The 21,956-nt window shown below is 41.1% G+C and overlaps 1 protein-coding gene across 1 annotated transcript; it reads right to left on the bottom strand.

Moving 5' to 3' along the window:
- Nucleotides 1-9,185: 9,185 nt before the first annotated feature.
- Nucleotides 9,186-12,356, bottom strand: LOC137272830 (histidine N-acetyltransferase-like). Its single transcript, XM_067805236.1, has 3 exons — nucleotides 12,121-12,356; nucleotides 11,242-11,469; nucleotides 9,186-10,646 (listed from the first exon to the last, which is right to left on the bottom strand). Exons 1-3 carry the CDS (start codon nucleotides 12,352-12,354, stop codon nucleotides 10,077-10,079), a joined length of 1,032 nt encoding a protein of 343 aa, XP_067661337.1. The 5' UTR covers nucleotides 12,355-12,356; the 3' UTR covers nucleotides 9,186-10,076.
- Between the last annotated feature and the right edge of the window lie 9,600 nt (nucleotides 12,357-21,956).

Below are 21,956 nucleotides of genomic sequence, written 5' to 3'. Positions count from 1 at the left end.
TCACTGTGAATGGTTTCTTTGAATACTGAAGCTGTATTACTGTGAATGGTTTCTTTGAATACTGAAGCTGTATTACTGTGAATGGTTTCTTTGAATACTGAAGCTGTATTACTGTGAATGGTTTCTTTGAATACTGAAGCTGTATCACTGAGCATGCTTCCTTTGAATAATGAAGATGCTTTACTGTGAATGTTTTTTTTAAATACTGATGCTGTTTTACTGTGCATGCCTTCTTTGAATTCTGAAGCTGTTTTACGGTGAATGCTTGTTTAAACATTGACTCTGTTTTACTGCGAATCCATTCTTAAATACAGAAGCTTTATTACTGCGCAGGCCTTCTTTGAATACTGAAGCTGTTTTACTGCGAATACTTTATTTAAATGTTGAAACTGCTACGATGCGTGCTTGGTTTGAATATGCATGTGCCGTTCATCTTGCACTTAGCCCTTCTTTTACATCCACTCTCGGACTCCCCATCTCACTGGGTATTTGTTAGATCTCTTTCTTTCGATTCTTTCTTTAATATTATCCTAGAGGGGAGGTTGTTATGTACATTGTATGGATTTCACCGTATAAAACACCGGTGGTAGCTGTCGTTAGGATATCTATCGTACAGCACAGGGTGTCATCATTCCTAACGTCTGTTTATATCAAAGTTACATCTATAGTCTCGTGTGTCTCCTAAGGCCATCGTGTGCAAGTCAGATAAAATACGAACAACAACTATCATTAAAGCCTGAGTGTTAAATTGTTAAATGCATATACAGACATAGTTCCTTCTTGAAAACAAGCGCGATGCATATGTTACCATTTTACAGTTTGTTGAGCTTGAGCTGAGCTACTCTACATATGCATGACCCGGCAGGTCAAATGGCACACACGGATGGTCGTGTTAACCTCATTAAATAGGGGAACAGACAATGTTATTAATGTTGCGTTCGTGCAAAGAATGCATGTATCGAAAACATAAAACCACCTTTATAGAAAATTAGGACGTTGCTGACGACAGTGAGATGTCAAACGGCAACTTTGCCACGGCTGTTCGGACATGTTGTCAATCAACTGACACAGGCGCATCCCTTCATAATAATAGACCCAACCAGTTGTGACAGGGTCACTCAATGCATTAGTATTGACGTAATCAGGTCAAGCTGAACAAACTGTACATGTACATAATATATACAGGTTGTACATAATCATGTAAACATGTACCTCTAATGCCGCAGAACGCGACCGGGGTGTAAAGAAAACTCAGTTCAGTACAGATACTTATGGATTGTGTGTCTTACATGTTCCCAGTGGACGGTTTTCTTGGGCCAGCCTCCATCACAATCTGTGTTTCCACCGGCCACTCAGCTTGCGAGACACCAAGTCGGTGTAGCGTATCGCACATGACATCCAGATCTCCAGTTTCGGAAACAAAAATCTCAAGGAACACCTTTTCATTTCCTGGGTTCAATTCCCCCGAACTTTCACAAGAATGTCCACGTTTATGACTGTTTAATGGTGCATGACTGGCTGTTTGGATGATCTGAACGAGGTGCTTATGCAGATGTTGTTTCAGGCCGTCGGTGTTGCTGCCGTACAACTCCATGTAATATCCTAGGCCTAGCTTGCTTTTGAAACTACTGCCAAATGAAAGCATGTTGTCGGGGTTGTCAGAGTAAAAACACGAAACATGTTTCGTCATAAACGGTATGTTTTGTGGATTCACTCTCAAGGGTATGCAGTTCACAACAACTCGTCCTCCCGGGAAGAGGTTAGTAGAGTGGTTTGGTGACATCAATCTTTCAAGATCTTGGACTGATGGTGTTTTCAGGTTGCTGTCGCTTGGGGATGACATATTTTGGAGGTGAAGGTCGGTAATACGAAACTCGAAACATCGGACACACTGCAAGGAAACACATATTTCATTGTCAGTCTGCACAGGAACTTTACACTACACGGGAAATATATGAAAATATGAGTGGCAATCTATTTATGATTTAAGAAATTCTGTAGAATCATTACAATAACTTCCAAAAAGAAACATCACGAGAAAGAGCAGTATCCAAGAGATGAAAGTGCTCACTTGGAACACCAAAGACACGGGTTTCGCCGTGATACGACATCGGAGTTTAGGGTTTTGGAAAACACCTTTGTGGAAAACCAGAATGGTTCTCAGTCGCTTATCGCTGTGTTGAAACCGAGTTTTGTGTTGGCATACCTCGTATCACTATCACTGTTCAATAACGAGTATAGCTTCCCAAGGGACGCAACTCCGTATAGCGAATTCCAACGCTCTATTTCTTTCTACCGATACATGCAAAACCCCACTGTCATCTCTTCCTGTTGCAAAATCCTTAGAGTAGGAACATTGTTTGGCCATGGCGGCCGTCTGTAAATAATTGACTCTGGACTAAACAATCCAGTGATCAGCAGCATGAACATCGATATATGCAATTGGAGTACGATGTCATGTATCAACCAAGTCAGCGGTCCTGACCACCTGACCCCATTAGTCGCATTTTACGTTGCTGAAAGCCAGTTCGAGCTTCGATCTTCACGCGTAAGGCGACTTTTCAAGCTCTGTATTCCGATTATGAGGTATTTTGCTCAAGGTATTCCAACAGGAAATATTTAGAAAACTTACCCTTCTGAGAACCTCTGCATACAACGTTATGAAATGATTGTTAAGCATTGAGTGGCTAGTGTCCGTAGTAAATGCCACGTTACAGTCAGAATAACTTGGCTGCACGTGCTGTAAGATCTGCTTAATGACCCCTTGCTGTTGGTAGGCTTCGTGAACACGGCCTGATGTCAACACGATCGTCTGTCCTCCATCAACTAACGTTGTATTAATATAACCGATCTGTAGAATAATAAACTGTTTAGACACTGATTGCAAACAAGTTTCAATGGCAAAGAAGGAATTCCACTCATAACGCCCTATATTACCCTTGATACAACATGAAACGTTTAGGAATGGGTGAGACACAAGGGCATGGGCCGAAGTCATAGCCTAAATGGTAAGCTCCTTGTCTTTACATGTATGAGAACGTATGTGATCGTATCTGAAATGGAGATCTCATCATGACAATATCGCATCCAAGAGCAAGAAATCGTATTAGAACTCGACTCGAATCACCTTTATGTCCAAGCCATAAATTTCAGAGAAGTTCCACGATTAGCTACGAACGGCCAGTCGTGGCATTCGTAACTAATCGCATGACTGTGAGAATCTAGCATAAGCTCAATTCATAATGACATTTGTGGTTTGCTATGTATATGGAATATGCAGTGATGCTGAATGCATTCGATTTTACGTATAAGAGAAGGTACAGCTATGGTGCATTGCACATGTATACCTCAATGTGTACCAGGCATTATAGCTCGTGTAATTTACGAAACACAGATGTTCACACGGAATGGCTGAACAAACTTCGTCATTGCTCCAGTGCACCTTCATCATACATGTTTCTATGATCTCTCTGTTAAAAACAGTAGTTTGATTAATACATAATTCACAGTAAATCTTGATAAAAATACATTAAGTATATGCTTAGAATTCGTGTGTAATGCATGTGTATCCTTGCATAATTGATGGTAAGGAATATTTAGGAGTGAATGAGTTTGGTTTTACTCTTAGCAATATTCTATCAATATCAAGGCGCGGGACACCAGAAATGGGCTCCACACATTGTGTGCCCATGTGGGGAATCGGACCCGAGTCTTTACGGCGTGACGAGCGAACCCCTCACCGCCGAATATTTAGGAATACGGTGTTTTTCAACATACGTATACACAACCCCAGACAGAATCACAGACACTGGAAAGGAAAGATATGCAATAATCAGCCACACACTCTCATAGTCACCGATACAAACAGAGAGACAGACAGAAACACATACAGACACACAGGCATCAACGCGTCAACAGCAGAGGGAACAGACACAGTCACATACACAAACGCAGGAGGAGACAGACACAGTCTCATACACAAACGCAGGAACAGTCAGACACAACCACATACACAAAAACAGGAACAGACAGATGCAGTCTCAGATACAAATAATGAGACAAACCGGCACACACAGACACATACAAACAGAACAAAATAATTGATGCAAAAAATATCCACATCAAGCGAACTGACAAAATGCTATGACACTATGAAAGAGAAAAGCTGTCAGATGGAGTTATTTATCTCTACAGTTCGTTTGATTTCATTGAGACTGATGAATTGCCCACTACTACAAAATTTAATAATTGCAACAATACCAAATGTTGCACAGTCACATTAAACCGGCAGACCAACCCTGGTGATGTATCAGAATTTTTGACACCAGAATAAAAAGGTTGTATAAGAAACGATCATCATTGTGTTGTCACGTATTGCTATATTTCACGAATGGGGGACCACTTGCTGGTAGCGATTCCAATCTCACAATACGACCTCCATATGTCTGTTTTAAAGAACAGGGTCCAGTTCATTTGTTCTTTGGGGTGGAAGTAATTTCCATGGCAAATAATCGTATTGTTTTACTCACCACGATCCCATCGACTTCAGACACATATCCGCGGGAGTTGGTGGCCTTAAGCTTGTGAAAATATGTAGAGGGTAGATTGTCATGCCCCCCAAATATGTCTGGGTTGATATTAATAACAGATTCGTAGTCTTCAGTCGTTGCCCTTCGGATGTTAAATTTGGTCCGCGTTGAGCAGATGGACATTGGACGCTCGGATGTAGTTTTCAGATTGTTGGAAAACATTCTGTAGATGTGTCGTAACATGACAACTGTTGTTCTGAAGATTCTAGTGACACTAGAGAAAAGTCATTTGACGAATGTTTAGACTATCAATAAAATTTCTAACATTTATAAAATAGTCCACAATATAGTCCAAACTGGGTTTGTAATTTTATCACATTAACGAGTGCTTCTAGCATAAAACAGTATTAAACATTCGGGAAATAAGTGCAAAATGAACCGAAGTTATGTTAAGTGATACCATACATATTGTTTCCAAGTTAACGTTCGATGGTTTATTAAAAATATTAGGAGTGTATGTATACATTTGCTTGCATATACGAACATTAAAATTCAAATCAACACGTTTACGATAATATAGTACGGAGTGCTCCAACAATTTGGAAAGCGTGTACCTGTTGTTGGATGCATTAATTTCATAACTGCAGTATGTGCAGTACTCATACGATATTCATAGATCATAACGCTTAGACCCCAGTTCTTAAGTCGAAACATTATCATTGCGCGCAAGGAGCCCTGGTATGCACATTATCTTTGGGACTATCTTTTACGCCATTTTGAGCTAGATATCCTCTGCACTTTCTGCCGGAGCTGATGAAGTCACCCCGCACGTGTATTTCGTGGGCAAATCGTTTTTGCATGCTCTGTTCATGTGTCTTATTCATTTTTATGACAAACATTTACAAGCGAGCAATACACAACCACGACATAATTAACGGAAGTCAAACACGCGTCTGTCAAAATATATAGAAATAAATTGCTGAAAACGCCTGGAAGTTTCTTTTTTGAAAGAGTGTATCACCTGTTTTCGAAGACTACGTTTTGATATTAGTCGCCTTATATCAATGATTTACGACTGAGCAAGTAAAGTGAGCTTGAGCTTTTCTTCTTCACAAACAAGTTGTAAATGAAACTAACATTGTTTCGCAGCAGAAAAGTTAAGCCACTTGCAAAATTTGCACACACGTTATACATAATATGGTCCAGGTCTGATATGAACCCCATTTCGCCTCACCTTAAACAGCAGTTTCCCCAAAATCTCTTCTATAGTGTCTCGAGATCCAAACCTCAAGGCAGTTGTTTGGATACCAATAAAATATACAGTAGTTTTATTTTATTTTGTTCATCTGTTATATAGGCTGTACCTCTGAAAATGATACGAACTATTAAACTGTGAATGTGCGTTGTAATTCAGCTTGGTATCTGTCTTGTTTATGTTGATCCGTGAACAATGTGTATAATTTTAGTTTCATTGAATGGATGAGGTGGAAATGGTGCTATCTATGACTGTATTATACTAAACGCTCGGTTTCATATTTCGTTTTAGGTGCGGTCACCTACCTATGGTATTCGCATGGCATGTTTTTGTCAAGCTGGTGTCATTTTGCATAAAATATGATCTGCCATCATTTGAATGATAAGCAAACTTAGCTACATTGATGGATGGACATTGTGTTTTGTGAGTAACAATTTGAGACAGATATTTTTTTCATTAATTTTACAGTCATTGAGCTCTGTTATGGAATCAAATTTGCTCTTCTGATTGGATTTTTCTCATGGGTTTCTTGTTTAACGCCACGATGCTCCAGCGGTCTGTAATTAATCGGGTCTTCGGGAGTAATTACAGTGACTGACGTCATGAGAACTGGTCTTCGCAGTTGGAATGCTGTGACATGCATGAACCAAGTCAGAGAGCGTTCATCCCCAGCATAAGGAAGAGTTAGGAATAATGTAGGCACATATGGCGTAGAGCAACTTGTGCCTTCAAAACGTTTGTTACAGGAGCAGAGTCATTTGAACAGCGCTGCTCTGCAGCATAACGGAATAACGCACAGTTGGCTCTGATTGGTCAGTCTACATCTAACACCGAGTGGCCATTCCCTTCATGCATTCACCCCTGACATTGTAATGCTTAAATAGGTAACCTAATACATTCAGATTACAAGAGGTCTTGTAACATGAAGTAGATTATTAAGACCACTGTTAATCTGACTAAGGTCGACCTTTTCTTAAGCACTTGATTCGTCAGGTCATGACCCTTCTGTTTGACATGTTTTGCCGTTACATGTATGTGAACTATGACAAGATGAAAGGGGTTGAATTATAGAAAACGTGGAAAAGGTCAAATACCCCGCACACGATATTTGATCAAATCCTAACATTTGTTTAGGAATTACTTTGGAAATAATTTAAGTTTCTTTAGGGGATAATAAAGGAAATAGCTCACTATAACAAGACAAACGTGGAAACTGGAGACCAGTTCTAACCCGGATGGACAGGGCTTTGTTCATAGAAGCGGTAAATGTTGACTAGCTACATTGATGTGTGATTTGGTGTGGTCGTGATTCCACATAGAATCACGGAATAAATGCATGTTTCGGTTGTCATCTGGATACGTAAGGTATATCATGTCCATGCTCACCAGCAGTTTTGATACTTGAAGCACTTGTGACACACTTGGCGTTTCCACGTCGAACATAAAGCCTCTTTGGAACCCAAACTCTTGAAGTGATTGCTGCATGGTAAATTCTCCCAAATAGTCCCAGAACTACCTCATCACTTGATATTTTAGTTATTTCAGCTTGAAGTATGTATATTTCCCGTTCTGTCTCATGATTCCAGAACCCGTGAAGGTCACGGGGGTAGAACAGGCCTTCAGCAACCCATGCTTGCCAAAGAAGGCGACTATGCTTGTCGTAGGAGGCGACTGACGGGATTGGGTGGTCAGACTCGCTGACTTGGTTGACACATGTCATCGGTTCCCAATTGCGCAAATCGATGCTTATGTTGTTGAACACTGGATAGTCTGGTCTAGATTCGATTATTTACAGACTGCCGTCATATAGCTGGAATATTGCTGAGTGCTGCGTACAACTAAACTCACTCACTCACCCATGATTCCATTTTACATACGAGCAAATGTTGACAGAGCTTTCAGCACGTTTTGTTGCGTGGACGTTAGCGTCAATTATCATTATTATGATTTACCAAAATACAGCACAGAGGGTTCGTGTGATCCTGGCACACTCATGCTGCATGGCTCATTATCAGTTCTGGACATTTGTCCTCTCTACACGCAGCAAATGGGATTTCTCCCAGGAAACGCTGCCAAGTCGAATCCACCAAGATATATAGATTCCTCTGCAGCCTTCTGCATTACCCAGTGTGTTAGAAGGACTGTGTTTCCGACGGAGAACCCGGACACTCTCCTGACCTGCACTAAGAGATCAGGCACCAAACCAAGGGTTGCGAGGACAAAGGGGAGCCTGACGACAGTGTACTTGGGGTGCAAGCGAGACATTTTTCAAAGACGAGGTCCGCATACTTAACATGCTTTTTCCTAAATCTTGCCAATCACTTTTCTGTCAAAAGGGACAGAAAACTCTTTATCATTATTGTTGTTTGCTGCTATTACTATCATTTTATTTCGACGCTACAATGGAGGTCCCTGACCACACAGATCTATGACCCTTGGGGATAGCGACCCAGAATACGTGACCCGTACTTGTCTGCAGAGGTGTTCGGATGGCCAGGCTACGTGACTCGGCTACACGTTAATGTTAGTCTGTAACTAATCAAAAATCTTGGGTTTCATCGGGTCCAATTATCTCGACACAATTACCCAGTTCGTGAAACAGGACTCGACCAGAGTTATCCAACAAGAACATTTTGATTACGTTATAATCTTTATGTATAGCACTTCGGCGTCAAGGAAATGCGCCTTTCTCTTTCTTGTAATTTTATAAACTGACCATATATAATTTATCTTAAATAAACGCATATAGTACCACATTATATGAGGTTTTTTTGTTTTACGTTTTGGGCAAATGTTGACCTGTACAGCATGGTAGCATACTAAACTGACGTACAAAAGAAAGTGGATAACCCAAAGTACACGTTTGAAAAAGTCTTTGGATTGGGACTAACAAATCATATCCGTTTTAATATACAAGTATTAAACCAACAACACAAAACACACATACAAAACTAGGTCTGTACAAGTATGGCTCTGGACTGTTACGTTTATTTGTGAATGTCATATCCGGGTTAGAACTGGTCTCCAGTTTCAATACCGCGTGAAACCTCGGTGTGACAGTATGACTCTCCTCCTCATACCCAGTCACTCTCCTGCTCCTCTGTAGAGTCCGTCCACGCCATTCCTCGTGTAAAGCAACTTCCAGCTGGGGCAGGTTCTGCTGTTGTACAGTCATGTCCCAAATATTGCTAAACAAGATTAAGATTGGGGTTCATTCTGTCGTGTGTCACGGGGTGTTTAACAAATTTATGCAGCAAAAATATTCTAAGAGTGCACCATGTCTCACTTATCTTGGCAAATAAGCGCCAATATAAGACAAACAGCATTCCTTTTGACCCAAGAACTTCTGCTTTACTTTGATAGGATATTTGAATGGCAAAAGATAAATTTAACGTCTTTCCTTATTTATTCCTTTTATTGATTGTTTACACATTTAATCGTTTACAAACAGATATATAAAAGCCATATTACAAGGTTACATGAACATGATTGATACTTTCGTAATCAATTAAATGTGCGGGTTCAGTATTTGAGCATGACACTGCAAAACATCATCTCAATTCAGTTTCAAAATATTGGACTATGATAAAAAGAAAGCTGTGAAAGCTGAAACCAAATACGAATGAGCGCTGCATTTATAGGAATCAAAACTATAAACCTGAAATACATAGGCTGTGTTAAGCCATAACACGAATTCAAGTGGACATTTGAACCTGTAACAATCTTCCAAGGCTAAACATCCCGTATCTCAGAATTCTGATTTCAGTTAAAGGATTTTTTAAATGGTTAACCAACATGCATTTTTATTACATAATGTCCATGCCATTTATGAGGATCTTGACTAATGAAAACACACAAAAATTTATGGATGTCTTAGAGTAGTGTCCCTGAGTGAAATAGGAATCAAACTAACTGTATATCTGGGAAGTAGGATGGTTCGGCACAAATTGAAGTGTTGATCCATGACGGGCCACGGCAAAGTGTTCGCACATATGGCCACAGCGAGGGAACGAATGTGCCTTCCTTTGTCATCTATATATATGGACCGACCCTTTGTCATCCATCCAAATTGGCACACCAAGTTCCGGGCTGGTTTGGATGTGGTCCCCTCCCTTCCCCTTCCCCTTTGGGATTGTCCAGCAATGGATCTTGTTCTAGACGAAGTGATATCGATCAGTATGTTTATAACTGGTTTGTCTGGTCCAGATTTTCTTTATATTTTTTTTCGTAATATAACCGGTCAGTTATAAGTGCAACATTAAAATATTGAAGTCATGCTTGTAACCAAGAGCCTATTCTTTCTCGAAGCTCTTTTCCATAACAATTTGAGTTTTGACTGGATATTCCATTTGGGGGAATCCCAGTTTGTGGAGGGTCTGGAGTATTGCAGTATCAACAGTCATACACGTGTATACAAGGAGGTGGACGTTAACAGGATTACCTCCATGTGCTTTGTCAACAACATCACAACAATATTCTCGGCTACGTTGTACATTGTGCGCTATCTTAAGCAGGTGCGCGTGTAAATGGGCCCTCAGGCTTTCGGGGTGATTTCCATAGATATCAAGGTTATAGGCCAGGCCGATGTTACATGGGTAGCTACTGCCAAAGGACAGACAGTCTTGTTCGGGAGATTTATCTGTGTGAAAATGTGTAGTTTTGATCATGAGAGGAACGTTTTGGGGATCAGTTCTAAGAGGGATCCAGTCCACAATAAGTCTACCACCAGGGAACAGGCGACAATTGTTTTCAGACATCAGCTTTTCCAAATGTTCTTGTGTAGGCGTAGAGATCTGCGTGCCATGCAGTTTCAGGGCGTCAAGCGGTATATCGTGCAGGGGAAAGGCAAAACAATGGACACGCTGAAAATATAGTATTTGTATTTATTTTCAACCTAGGGAGCATTCAGTTTAGATATTTCAAACGTACTAGTAAACAAGTGATGCAAACCGAAAGTGTCTATGGTTATCCATCGAGTCCTGCTTTAACACAGACATGATATCATTGGGGCGGCAGGGTTGCCTAGAGGTTAGTTAGGCTTTCACACCTTACATCGAAGACCCTGGTTCGATTCCCCACATGGGTTTAATGTGTGAAGCCCACTTCCCGTTTCCGTCGCCATGATATTGCCTGAATAATGCTGAAAGCGGTGTGAAACTAAACTCATTCACTCACATGATACCATTCAGAAATAAGAAAGGACTTTAAATGCCAGAGAACAGTTTCGAATGTTCCACGATATCGAACATCAAAGATGTACGTTTAGATGGATGTGTAGGGTATACTGAAACCCAGAGATGATGGTAATAACTCAACTGAAGTCACTCAGTTATATATAAACAATAATAATATTTCCACAACGTGGTATCTCTGTTCTTCATACATAAATGTCGTCCATCAAACGTTGTATTACATGATTATGCTAATGTTTTCGCTGCATGTTTACACACATCTTACCCTTGTCAAAACTTCTGAACTATTTTGGCTGACTTGTGACAGAAGAGGGTTTCCTCCGTCTGTTACGAAACTTTCGTAAAGGATGTTGGAGTTGTTGGAATGGCGCCCCTTGATGTGGCGGACTAGTTTACCCATGATGCCTTGACCTTGGTAGGATACGTGCACACGCCCGGATAAAAGCAGAAAGGTTCGTCCTCCATCGAGTAGTCTAGCACACGCAAACGCCACCTGTTTGGACATGATTGGACACCTGATCTGACATGATTTGACAGCTGGCTGACATAACTGGACAGGCTTGGACACCTGATTGGACACGACTGGACATCTAACTGGACATGACTGGACAACTTATTGGATATGATAGAACACTTGATTTGCCGACAACACACATATCCCTGGGAGTGCGGGGTAAAATTGTATGTAAAGTACGAAAATTTCGAGCATATCGAACGGACAGAAAAAAACTGTCTACCGATTCGTTAGTGTTTAACAACCTCTAATTGTATACAGATATATTTCTGGAGTATCTGCACCTAGAATGCCAATTCCCTCCCATTTTCTAGACAAAGTGTACGTTCTCCGCCGAACCCCCTCTCTATTTTACTCTGAACACCTACCATCCTCACCCCACTCGCACGCATACACGCGCGCACGCACGCACACACACATTATTCCCTTCTGTATTTTCTATAAATATAACCTTTTGACCTACAATCCATTCTGTATTTTCTAGGAATCTAACAGCTTTGACCAACGTTTTGCTTTCTTATGTTAAGTTATGCAAAATTATCGTGGCCATAAACATCGTGTGCTATTGTAGGTAAAGGAAATATACCAATGCGCATGTTTTCGTTATAAATCTTCACTCTCCATGCTTACTATTTTGTTATCCACTTCAGCAACATAGGCAGACATGTTTGGATCTGTAATTATCCTGTCATATCTAGCAGGGACGTAGTCCCGTCCACGAAGTACATTCGGGTTAATGTTTACAACACCCGCAAAGTCTTCAAGGATGGCCCGTCGACAATTGACACTAGCTGTCTTTATGAAGAAGAGTCTTTGGCAGCCACGTCTGCTTGATATTAGTTTTAGGACCTTTCTTGTCAGCATCACTGTTTCTAAAAACATATCGTCACACAAATGAAAAAAATCAACAGGTGTAAGATATATGATAAGATAATGAGGAACATTCCTCTGTCATCTCCCTTTGGCACTTCGCTAATAGATGGCGCCAATCCTTACGGTTCCCAATTGTTACCAATAGGGCTCGTAACTAGGTCACGACACTTTGCGAGATTTTAGTACTTCCGGTGACAAAGAATGTGTTACGCACACTCCGGCGCAGTGATGACTTAGCATAACATTACTGCCACAGGCTAATTTGCATATTACATGACCGGACTTTTCTCTTGATTGTAAACAAATGCGCACATTCATTAAGAAGCTGAGACTGGCATAAGGCAAGTGATTCGACGAGGTTTTCATAATGTTTTACACTGTTACGTAAATATTTTGCTACATCCGCGTCAGGAAGGTTTATGACAATACGCATTTATATTTCAAAACGACTGAATTGTTTGCTATCCATTAGGCTTCGATGACAGCACGTGGAGCCCACGTAAACAAAGGATCGCTACGCAAATCGAAATAGTGTTACAAGTGTTTGGATAATTTCTCAGTGAAACTGAACCATTTTAACAAGTATGTTTAATTAGATGTGTAGACTCATCAAAAATAAAACAGTTATGAAATTTGTGCATAATATTGACTGGATTGTGTAAGATGTGACGAATTGTCACATCTTTCTGGCTTGTGGCAGAGATACTATGCTGGCTCGCCGCATGGAACTCTGGGTAGGAGAGTGCATGTTATGGCAATGGCGATGGCAGAGATACTATGCTGGCTCGCCGCATGGAACTCTGGGTAGGAGAGTGCATGTTATGGCAATGGCGATGGCACTGTTAGAAGGGGCATGTTCTGGCTTATTATACTAGACACACGCTGTTTGACTCAGAAAGCTACGATATACAATGGGCTACAAGTACATTTGGATTATGCTGCATGTAGGCTAAGTAAACTTAGTCACAGTATTATTCATTACAGTCATCAACTGAGTCTAACAAAACCTAGTAGGAGGTCGTGTCACGTAACCTTGGGCGACCTATGACGCGATCAAACGCGAGACGGTCGAACGGATTTAACCAATCAGACAACAACGGAAGGACTTTGAAGATTCCCCAGTCGTTGCACTTATCTCTCAACAAAGGAAAGCATTAACATTAAACATTAAACATAGATATTTGACCTGCAGTATATACGTTCAGGGCTTTCTGACGACATGGTTAGCATTGGCCAGTATGTCCGCAAGCCGGCATCCTTGAATATTGACAAAACGCTATTTTCAGCGACTTTCTACTCACTGCTGACAGTGTTGTGCATCACCCTAAAGCGACCGTAAGAAAAGTATAGAGTGCAGCATTCGGAATCGTTCGCGTACAAACCTTTTAGAGGTAAAATTTGAAAAGGTATGTGCGAATGTCCACTTCGGCAATTTAGTAAGCTGTGTTCTGACTGATCCATCTCAAAGGTTACCTGACGCGACCTCCTACTATCCCAACAGAGACAGACAATGAGACAAAAGCGTCATTTTCTAAAAGTAATAATTCTGCCAAAGTCAGACAACCCAGTAATTTCTTCTTGATGCCGAATAACAATACATTCGTTTAAAGATGTGATACACGACGTTCCGATTGCTGTTGCGTTACAATCCCTGAGAACAATGGCACTGAGGTCGATTCGTGGATCGGAATCCTGTAACAACCTAACAGTTCCCTAGCTGTGGTTGCTACTGATCGAGACCAGGACCTAGATTTTCGATGCTCTTTAATTAGATAGTCGTAAGTGCCATACATTAACACTATCTTAGCGGTAAGAGAGCTTCGAAATCTAGGCCGAGGTGGTTATAACCGCAAGCAGCGCACAGAGGTTAACCAAGTGCCACGTGCACCGCTGTGTGCCACATAGGTGTTACATGTGTCTTGTATACTAAACAATATGCCACAACTATAACAGTCATTCACGTAACCATACATTTCCTTCATTATACACACTCATGACAGAAGCAGTGAGTATTTCAGTGATTTATAACCTATGCATAACACATTTAAACCAGGATATTGCTGAACGCGTGAAAGCGATATTTTGAGATTGTGGAATATGGTGCGTACTTACTGGACGCGAAGACTGGGAACGGTATGATAGTGGTTATCTACTATAACCTAGAATGTCCTAGAATTGAGGTGTGTCTCGGACACTAGCTTACAGCTGGACATCATATGTCTGTCTAACTAACGACACAGATTAGACGACAGGTCAGGTCACCTTTCAACGTGACTTAAAACAAATCAGTCAATAAGATACGAAGTGTTTATGCATCAGCATATCTAAACACGCCCAAGCACAGTACCTTGCTCATATACTCAACAAAATATAACACTTACTACTTACATTTGGTGATAATAATGAATATGGTATTTTTGGGTGCTGCTTTTTGGGCTTAACACACGGCAATAACATGTCGGCGTATGGTCAGGGAATTAGTCACCGATGTGAAAAATCTGGCCTTAAAGAGTGAAATAACAGTAAAACACAATAAGCACGTGTAACGAGTCATGTGATCTCGTGAGCGGATGCTTTGGAGTTCGATCACACTAACATTGCTAAAGAGGAAAACGCAACAAAGCCGCACCTTCGATAAAAAAAACCCGGCTACACTGCGACTCAGCAATATTGTAACAGTATGGCAGTGGTCTGTAAGTAGTCGAGTCTGAACCAGACAATCCGGTGATCACCAACGGTGTCACTCTGACCTCCCGATCCCGTCAGTCGCCTCTTATGACAAGCATGGGTTACTGAAGATCAATTCTATCTTTATGGGTCTAATGTTAAGTAATATCCGCAAGAGATTTGAGACTGCACCCTCCAGTAACAGACAATCGTTCCGAGGTTGATAGTCAGCACACACTATCGGGAATGGTCAGGTATCAGGTATCCTAGCTAGAGTTCCATACGCAAGGACTTTCCTGAAACAGTTTTCATCGTACGATGGGCCCGCATGCATGTAATGTTCAACCAGGGCAGTGGCACAGGATTGTCTTCCACGCTGATGGCAGGAGGGTACAGGATGCGGTGGGTCATGCACAGTGTATTTTTAGGTTGACCGATTTGGAGGGTACGGCGTAATGTTTTGGGGGTCACTGACTTCCGAACTGTTACTCTGATGCCTGTGCCTGAAGATGTTTGTAACCATCCATATGCGGTTGCATCAGATGGACTATTTAATCAGCGACGACATGTCGTTATCCATGGTACGAGCGAGGAAAACATTCAGCGCTGTAGGTATGTTTTTACGTATCTAGAAAATGCGGACAGTCACAAAAGGTCGCTCTACATATTTTGCTGGAGATAGTGTTATCGTTGAGCACTGGCATATCTACAAGTTGTAGACTTCTGTGAATATTTTTGTCCGATTAATGGATTTCAGAGACAATTAAAACCAGACAGCACGTCAAGACATAAGCATTTAAGTAGAGATGATGCAACTCTCTGAAGCTAAACATAACAAATCTAGCAACAGTCTGTAATTGCTCACATATGTAATTTTCCTGAGCGTTCATATGACAAAAATACTCCAGCAGTAAAAATACACAAGTGCAAAAATTCTTTTGCACTACCTCATCACTAGGTGTAAATGTACACACCGTGCAAATTTACTCACGTATGCAACTGCGTTCATATGCACCATTTGCTCACGTGTGTATTTTTGCACACCTGAGCAAATTTGCACACGTGCGTAAAAGTGTGCATATGAACGGGGCCTTAGTTAAACAGTGTTAACCATACGGCGCCTGCGGCGTCAGTAACAACTGCGTGAAGTTGGCATGTGGTACAATTTGTAACAGAACATTGTCTTCAATTCACATTCTTCACCATTCTTCAACATTCCCAGCATATATTTTATTGTTAATTTTCCTTGTTACATCCTGCAATAATACGCACGGTCTGAAAATAGTATTGAGAAGCAGACCACAAGTAGTGCCTTTCTTTTGCAGAGCTTTGGAAGGGTTGGAAACAAAATATTGTGTGTCTGTCATGACAGTTCGGTATATGGCCCCTTTAACCATCAGCCTGGTTCTCCGAGTATGCTGCGTTGCCGCCTCACTGAGAACTAGACAACCAGCCTCTTTTATAGGATTATCCATCTGAGATGGCAGGCCACACCCGAAAATACTCCACATGGGCATACACAATGTAGTGTAGCCACGGCAACGACAAAACAGTCAAATATTCGGTTTCTTTCTAAATCTTCATATCTGTGTGGTTGTTAACAACTTCAGCACCAAAACGGGGCAGTGTGAACTTTTTCACTTGTTTTAGAAGCCTCTGATGATATAATCCCCAAAACGTCACCCAAAAATAATGCAAAGGAAAATGAACGTGCATGTAAGCGGAATAGCGTGTGGTATTGACCACCATTAAAAGGTTAACGTTGTGCTTTATTTTGTCATTCGCTTTGGCATGGAAAACAGGAAATTATCGTGCCACGATTGAGTGTCGCCAATCGAAACATCGCCACAAGCCGTCTTGATGCTGGGGAGACTCAGTCTGCATTTGCTTTTGTTGTAAGTCTGCAGATTGTGTGAAGTGGGAATTCGACCAAGACGACCAGTTGTCGCCCTTGTTCAGAGAGACTTCCATCGGCCCAATCGCTTGCGGTGGTGTCGCAGAATCCGGAACGGGAGCCTTAGAATCTGGAGGCGATCCGGGTTCAGAGATAAATCCCGATTTCTTCTTCACCAGTGAAACAGAAGACAACATGTTTACCGTCGGAGAAATGAACGTTTGATCTCCTGTTGCATTCAACGGGTGGCTAGATTCTGTAGAGATAGTGCCATGGCGTGGGGTACGATATCCAGCACACAAAGTTCTGATTTAGTGGTTATTCTTGGGAATCTGACACCAAATCGGTACATCAGCGAAGGCCTTACACGTTTCATGCTTCCGATTTTGCGCCGAAAGAGGAAGTTGTTTCAGCATGACAGTGCTTCCGTTGCCTTGCCATTTCTAACGCCCATCTCGTGCCTGATTACCAGATCTAAACCCGATAGAATACCTGTGGGATGAACTCAATCGACGTGTAGGACAACACCAAAACACGCCTCAGACACTTCCACAACTGGCCATGGCATTGCTGGAAGAGTGTGGAAGCATTCCGCTGGAGCGACTTCGTCGACTCGCTCAGCCTGTGCCGAGACGGTGCCGCGCAGTACTTTACTGCCAAATGGTGACCACACAAGGAACTGACTTGACGCTATCTTGTGGACTGAAACAACAAGGGCTGATGTTGTGTTGGCGAACTCTGTCTGTAGACGTGTGGATTTTCACTACTGACATTACTTGAAATTATTCCTCTAAAACGTGTACCTGTGCATGCTGAGGGCAGAAATCTTTCACTATTTTGTTAACGATCACATCTTGTCAGAGAGGACACAATAATTGTTCGGGACTATTTTCATAAAATCATCCCAGTCCTTGCGCGTATTTTAGTTGGGTTGTTGCATTCTCATTTATAAACAGGGACGGACCAAATTTCTTGCAGTTTACGGAAAGAGGCGTATGGAGCCGAATGGTGCACCATTTCAGATCCTCACATTAACTGCAGACGCAAGTGATTGAAGATGACATAAAAAACAGCTGTGGAGTGCTGCAATTTTCAGAACCTTTAACAATAAAGGCCAGGCGGGACAACTTAGGGATGGCCAACGAGTCCTAACTTGACACACAGAAGGGAGCAAGCTACAAAGACATGATATTTTTTATCATTGGAAAGATCTCGAGGACATGAACACGAAATCCACTAAGAAGTTGCAACTGTGTTAAAATGAAACGGATGAGAATAATGCATAAGCCTTTTAAATTGTAAAAGCTGTGAAAATTCACACTGTAAAATACTCGGTTGTCTGGTACTAATAGGCTTTAAACAGGGGGAAACGACATCATTTAAAGAAAGTCTATATTAAATTATATAACGATGGTGTTTAATCTTACTCAGCTAAAATAATTCTGGTAGCGAAACAAAAATATCAGATCAGTTGATCACGCTAAGTGCTTATTACATGGAATAAACATGAAACTACCACTCACGCAGGAGTATCATTAATTATAGTCTCCAATTCTGTTAAATTAAGATAATTCTGGTAGTGAAATAAAACAAAATCTGCCAGAAATTTCTGCAGGAAAAAAATTCTGCCAGAAATTTCTGCAGAAATGCATTTTCAGAGCCAGTTTGTGAGCTTATTAACACGTGAACACACTGGCACGTGAACTTTTCGTGTTCGTGTCCTCGAGATCTTTCCAGTGATATAAACTATGTCTTTGTAGCTTGCTCCCATCTGTTTGTCAAGTTAGGACTCGCTGGCCATTCCTAAGTTGTCCCGCACGGCCTCAATACGTTAGGCCGATGAAACACACGTTCCCAGATACAGTTTGTTTGGAGTATGCCAAAGTGTTGACATATCAGAACTAAAAGGAATCATATTTTAGCAGTGGGATAATGTCGACTATGGACAAAGACATCGAAATTGTCGTTTAAAACACTAAGAAGTTCTGTTATCAGATACATTTTCATGAAAGTATATACCTGTAAGTGTTAGGTTACATTGTTTACTCCAAATCCTCTTTTGAAACGAGACGTGTTGACGATCATGACAGATATATGTCCTTTACTGACAGAAGGTGATTTCAACGTTAAGAATGTTGCTGTCCTTACTATACCCGAGGTGGTTGGGTAGCCAAGTGGTTCAAGGATTCGCTCGTCAGGCCAAAGACAGGGGTTTGATTCACCATGCGGGAACAATTTGTGAAGACCAGTTCTAGTATCCCCCGCTGTGATATTCTTGGAATAGTGCTGAAAGCGTCTCACCTATACGCCCTGTACAAAGGGTTTTAGATGGGTATGTCGTGGTCCGTTGTCTGTCCTTCTTTAGTTCACTTATACATGTTGGAAATCACTGAAACCTCCATGTTTCTAAAACCAAACCTTCCTACTGATGCATGACTGGACATATCAAACCTTTCTCTGTGTGTACTTGTTAATCATCCTTCACTGCACCAAATGTGAGATGCCGAGATGCCACCAAAAAGCAACAAAGGTCGGCGAGGCCGTGGATCGGGCTAGACTGATGACCACACAAAAGTTTTTCTTAATTCATGGGCCGAGTGAAACATTGAGGAGCAACTGGATAACCCTAAAATCAACAAACATGCCATTTGTGAGGAACTGTGTGCAGCATTGGGTGATCTTGGTTTTGAAACGTCTGTTGACCATTGCAAAATGAAAAGATCATACAGGCTTTGTAAAACAGCAATGAAAAAAAGTGGCAGAGGAAGAAACTTTTTATGAAGAACTGGACAGAATCTTTGAAAGTTGTTGAACGCGCACGAAGAAGAAGCATTATGAATTCAGGAAGAATGTTGAAATGTTAAAAGGTTCATGCACTGAAAAATAAAGTAGACTGGATTCATTTATTTTCTTCTAAACAGATCTAATATTTAGAGAGATATTGATGTCCGTACAGATACACACTTGGGTGTTGAGAGTCAGCTGGCTGTAAGATAGTTGCAGATTTCATCCCTTATGGATTTAGCTTCATTGTCACATAAATGACGATTGTCGAATTCTTCAAATTCCATTTCCTCACCTGGATAATGCCAGTCTTCCACAAACTGATCCATGTTAAGCTCACAAATGCTGTGCAGAACGACACAAGTAGCGATTACTGTAGGGTCAAATTCAACATCGACATCAAGTTGTTTCTGAAAACATCGCCACCTGCCCTGCAACCTACCGAATGCACATTCAATGGTCATTCTAGCACGAAATTGTAGTTTCGTTGGGAGTTCGATGAATTTCCTCTGTCAGTATACGCCTTCATCAACCAATATTTCAATGGATAAGCAGGATCTCCGATTAACACATTAGGTATTTCTACCTGTCTTCCGCCTATGCTGAGCATTTTGTTCCATTTTGGGAAACAATGTTCTTGATATCCCTCGATGGTGCAAATCTGAGTTGGCAAAGACTTGAGCATCATGCACACGCCCTGGCCAGCCAACACAGATATCTATAAAGATGAAGCGATAATCACACACTGCCTGGAGGATGAGTACCAGCCCTTACGATTAGGATAGTCACCATGGTCATGTTGAGGGGCGATTATGTATATGTGTGAACCATCAATGGCACCTCCACAACCAGGAAGTGCCCATCGTTCTTCGTATTCCTGGATCACATCCTTCAGATCATCACCATCAGGAAACTTGATGTATCTAGGAACCAAATGTTCCATAACAACTCTGCAAACATTATGGACACAGTCAGAAACTGTTGACTTTCCAAGATCAAATAAGTTAGAAACTGTTCTGTACTCAGCTGAGGAAGCCAGCCAGTATATGGCTGCTGCAGCCTGATGTTTAGTATCAACTGGTTTACATACAGTGTGCTGTTTCTCAAGATGAGGCGCCAACTCATCACAGATGAAATCAAATGTCTCTTTTTTCATCCTGAAGTTCACAACCCACTGTACCCCATCACACGAATTCAAAACAGTAATACTATCATTCCACCAACCCTGGATCCTTTCTTTTCTGTATATTTCTCTTTCACGAGTTCAAAGGTCAATGCTGTAGACAAAACGTATGGAAAATATCTGTAAGATCCTCTCCATTGAACTAACAGTGCTTCTATCTTGCTTGTCAGTTGAGCAATGAAACACTTTACTACACAAAATACTCATGAACATCAGCGCATATGAACGCATTGCAAATATACTATTTGCAAATTTGTAAATTTACACCAGGAGCATTTTTTGCACGTATGCAAAAGTGTGCATATGAACGGGGCCTAGTGAAAAACAAAATCAGAACACTTCTAATGGATTTTCATAATGAAATGTACAGCAATATGTTGACACGTGCCCCGGTAAATGTAGACGTTTACGGCGACCATACCCACGGTAACATCACGAAAAAGGCTTAGATGAAACGGGTATGTTTACACGAAATTTGTGACTCGTTGGGAATGGAATTACCAATGTTTAATCCTTATATATAACAATGATACAACTTGGCTCATCTAATGGAATATCCCTACAGTTTTTAATACTATGAGAATTCCACAAACGCTCAATTTATCTTTTTGGAAGAATTCGAGCATAAAATCACAATTCCCGCGTTCATGGCAAAATGTTTGAGAACTTATTAGAACTATTTGTACAAGTACCATTACTGATGTGCTATCCGTGCATGATAAAACTCTTGCAACTGAACATTTTAAGAACACGCATTTCTTCAAAAATATACTTTCAAATGTGTAGACTATTCCTAGCGATTAACTGTTATCGTGAGATCAGGAATCAGGAGAAATGTTCATTGCTTAATTCCTGGACTATTTAACTCCATGCCTGTTTACGTGAAATAATGTAGTGTCCGCTGTTTTCAAATAACGTTCCGGTTGATCTGCATCGGATTGGGAACAGGTTTCACCTGTTTCACTCAAAGAACAACACATGGTTTTCTTGTTAACATGCCATGGCGGCGGAACTACGGAGAAAATATCTTTGTTCCAACAAACAGAGCCCAGAAAATATTGAAAG

Source organism: Haliotis asinina, chromosome 2 (genome assembly GCF_037392515.1).
Source record: "Haliotis asinina isolate JCU_RB_2024 chromosome 2, JCU_Hal_asi_v2, whole genome shotgun sequence".
Classification (NCBI taxonomy): Eukaryota; Metazoa; Mollusca; class Gastropoda; order Lepetellida; family Haliotidae; genus Haliotis; species Haliotis asinina.
This window is presented reverse-complemented; position numbering and strand designations above follow the sequence as displayed.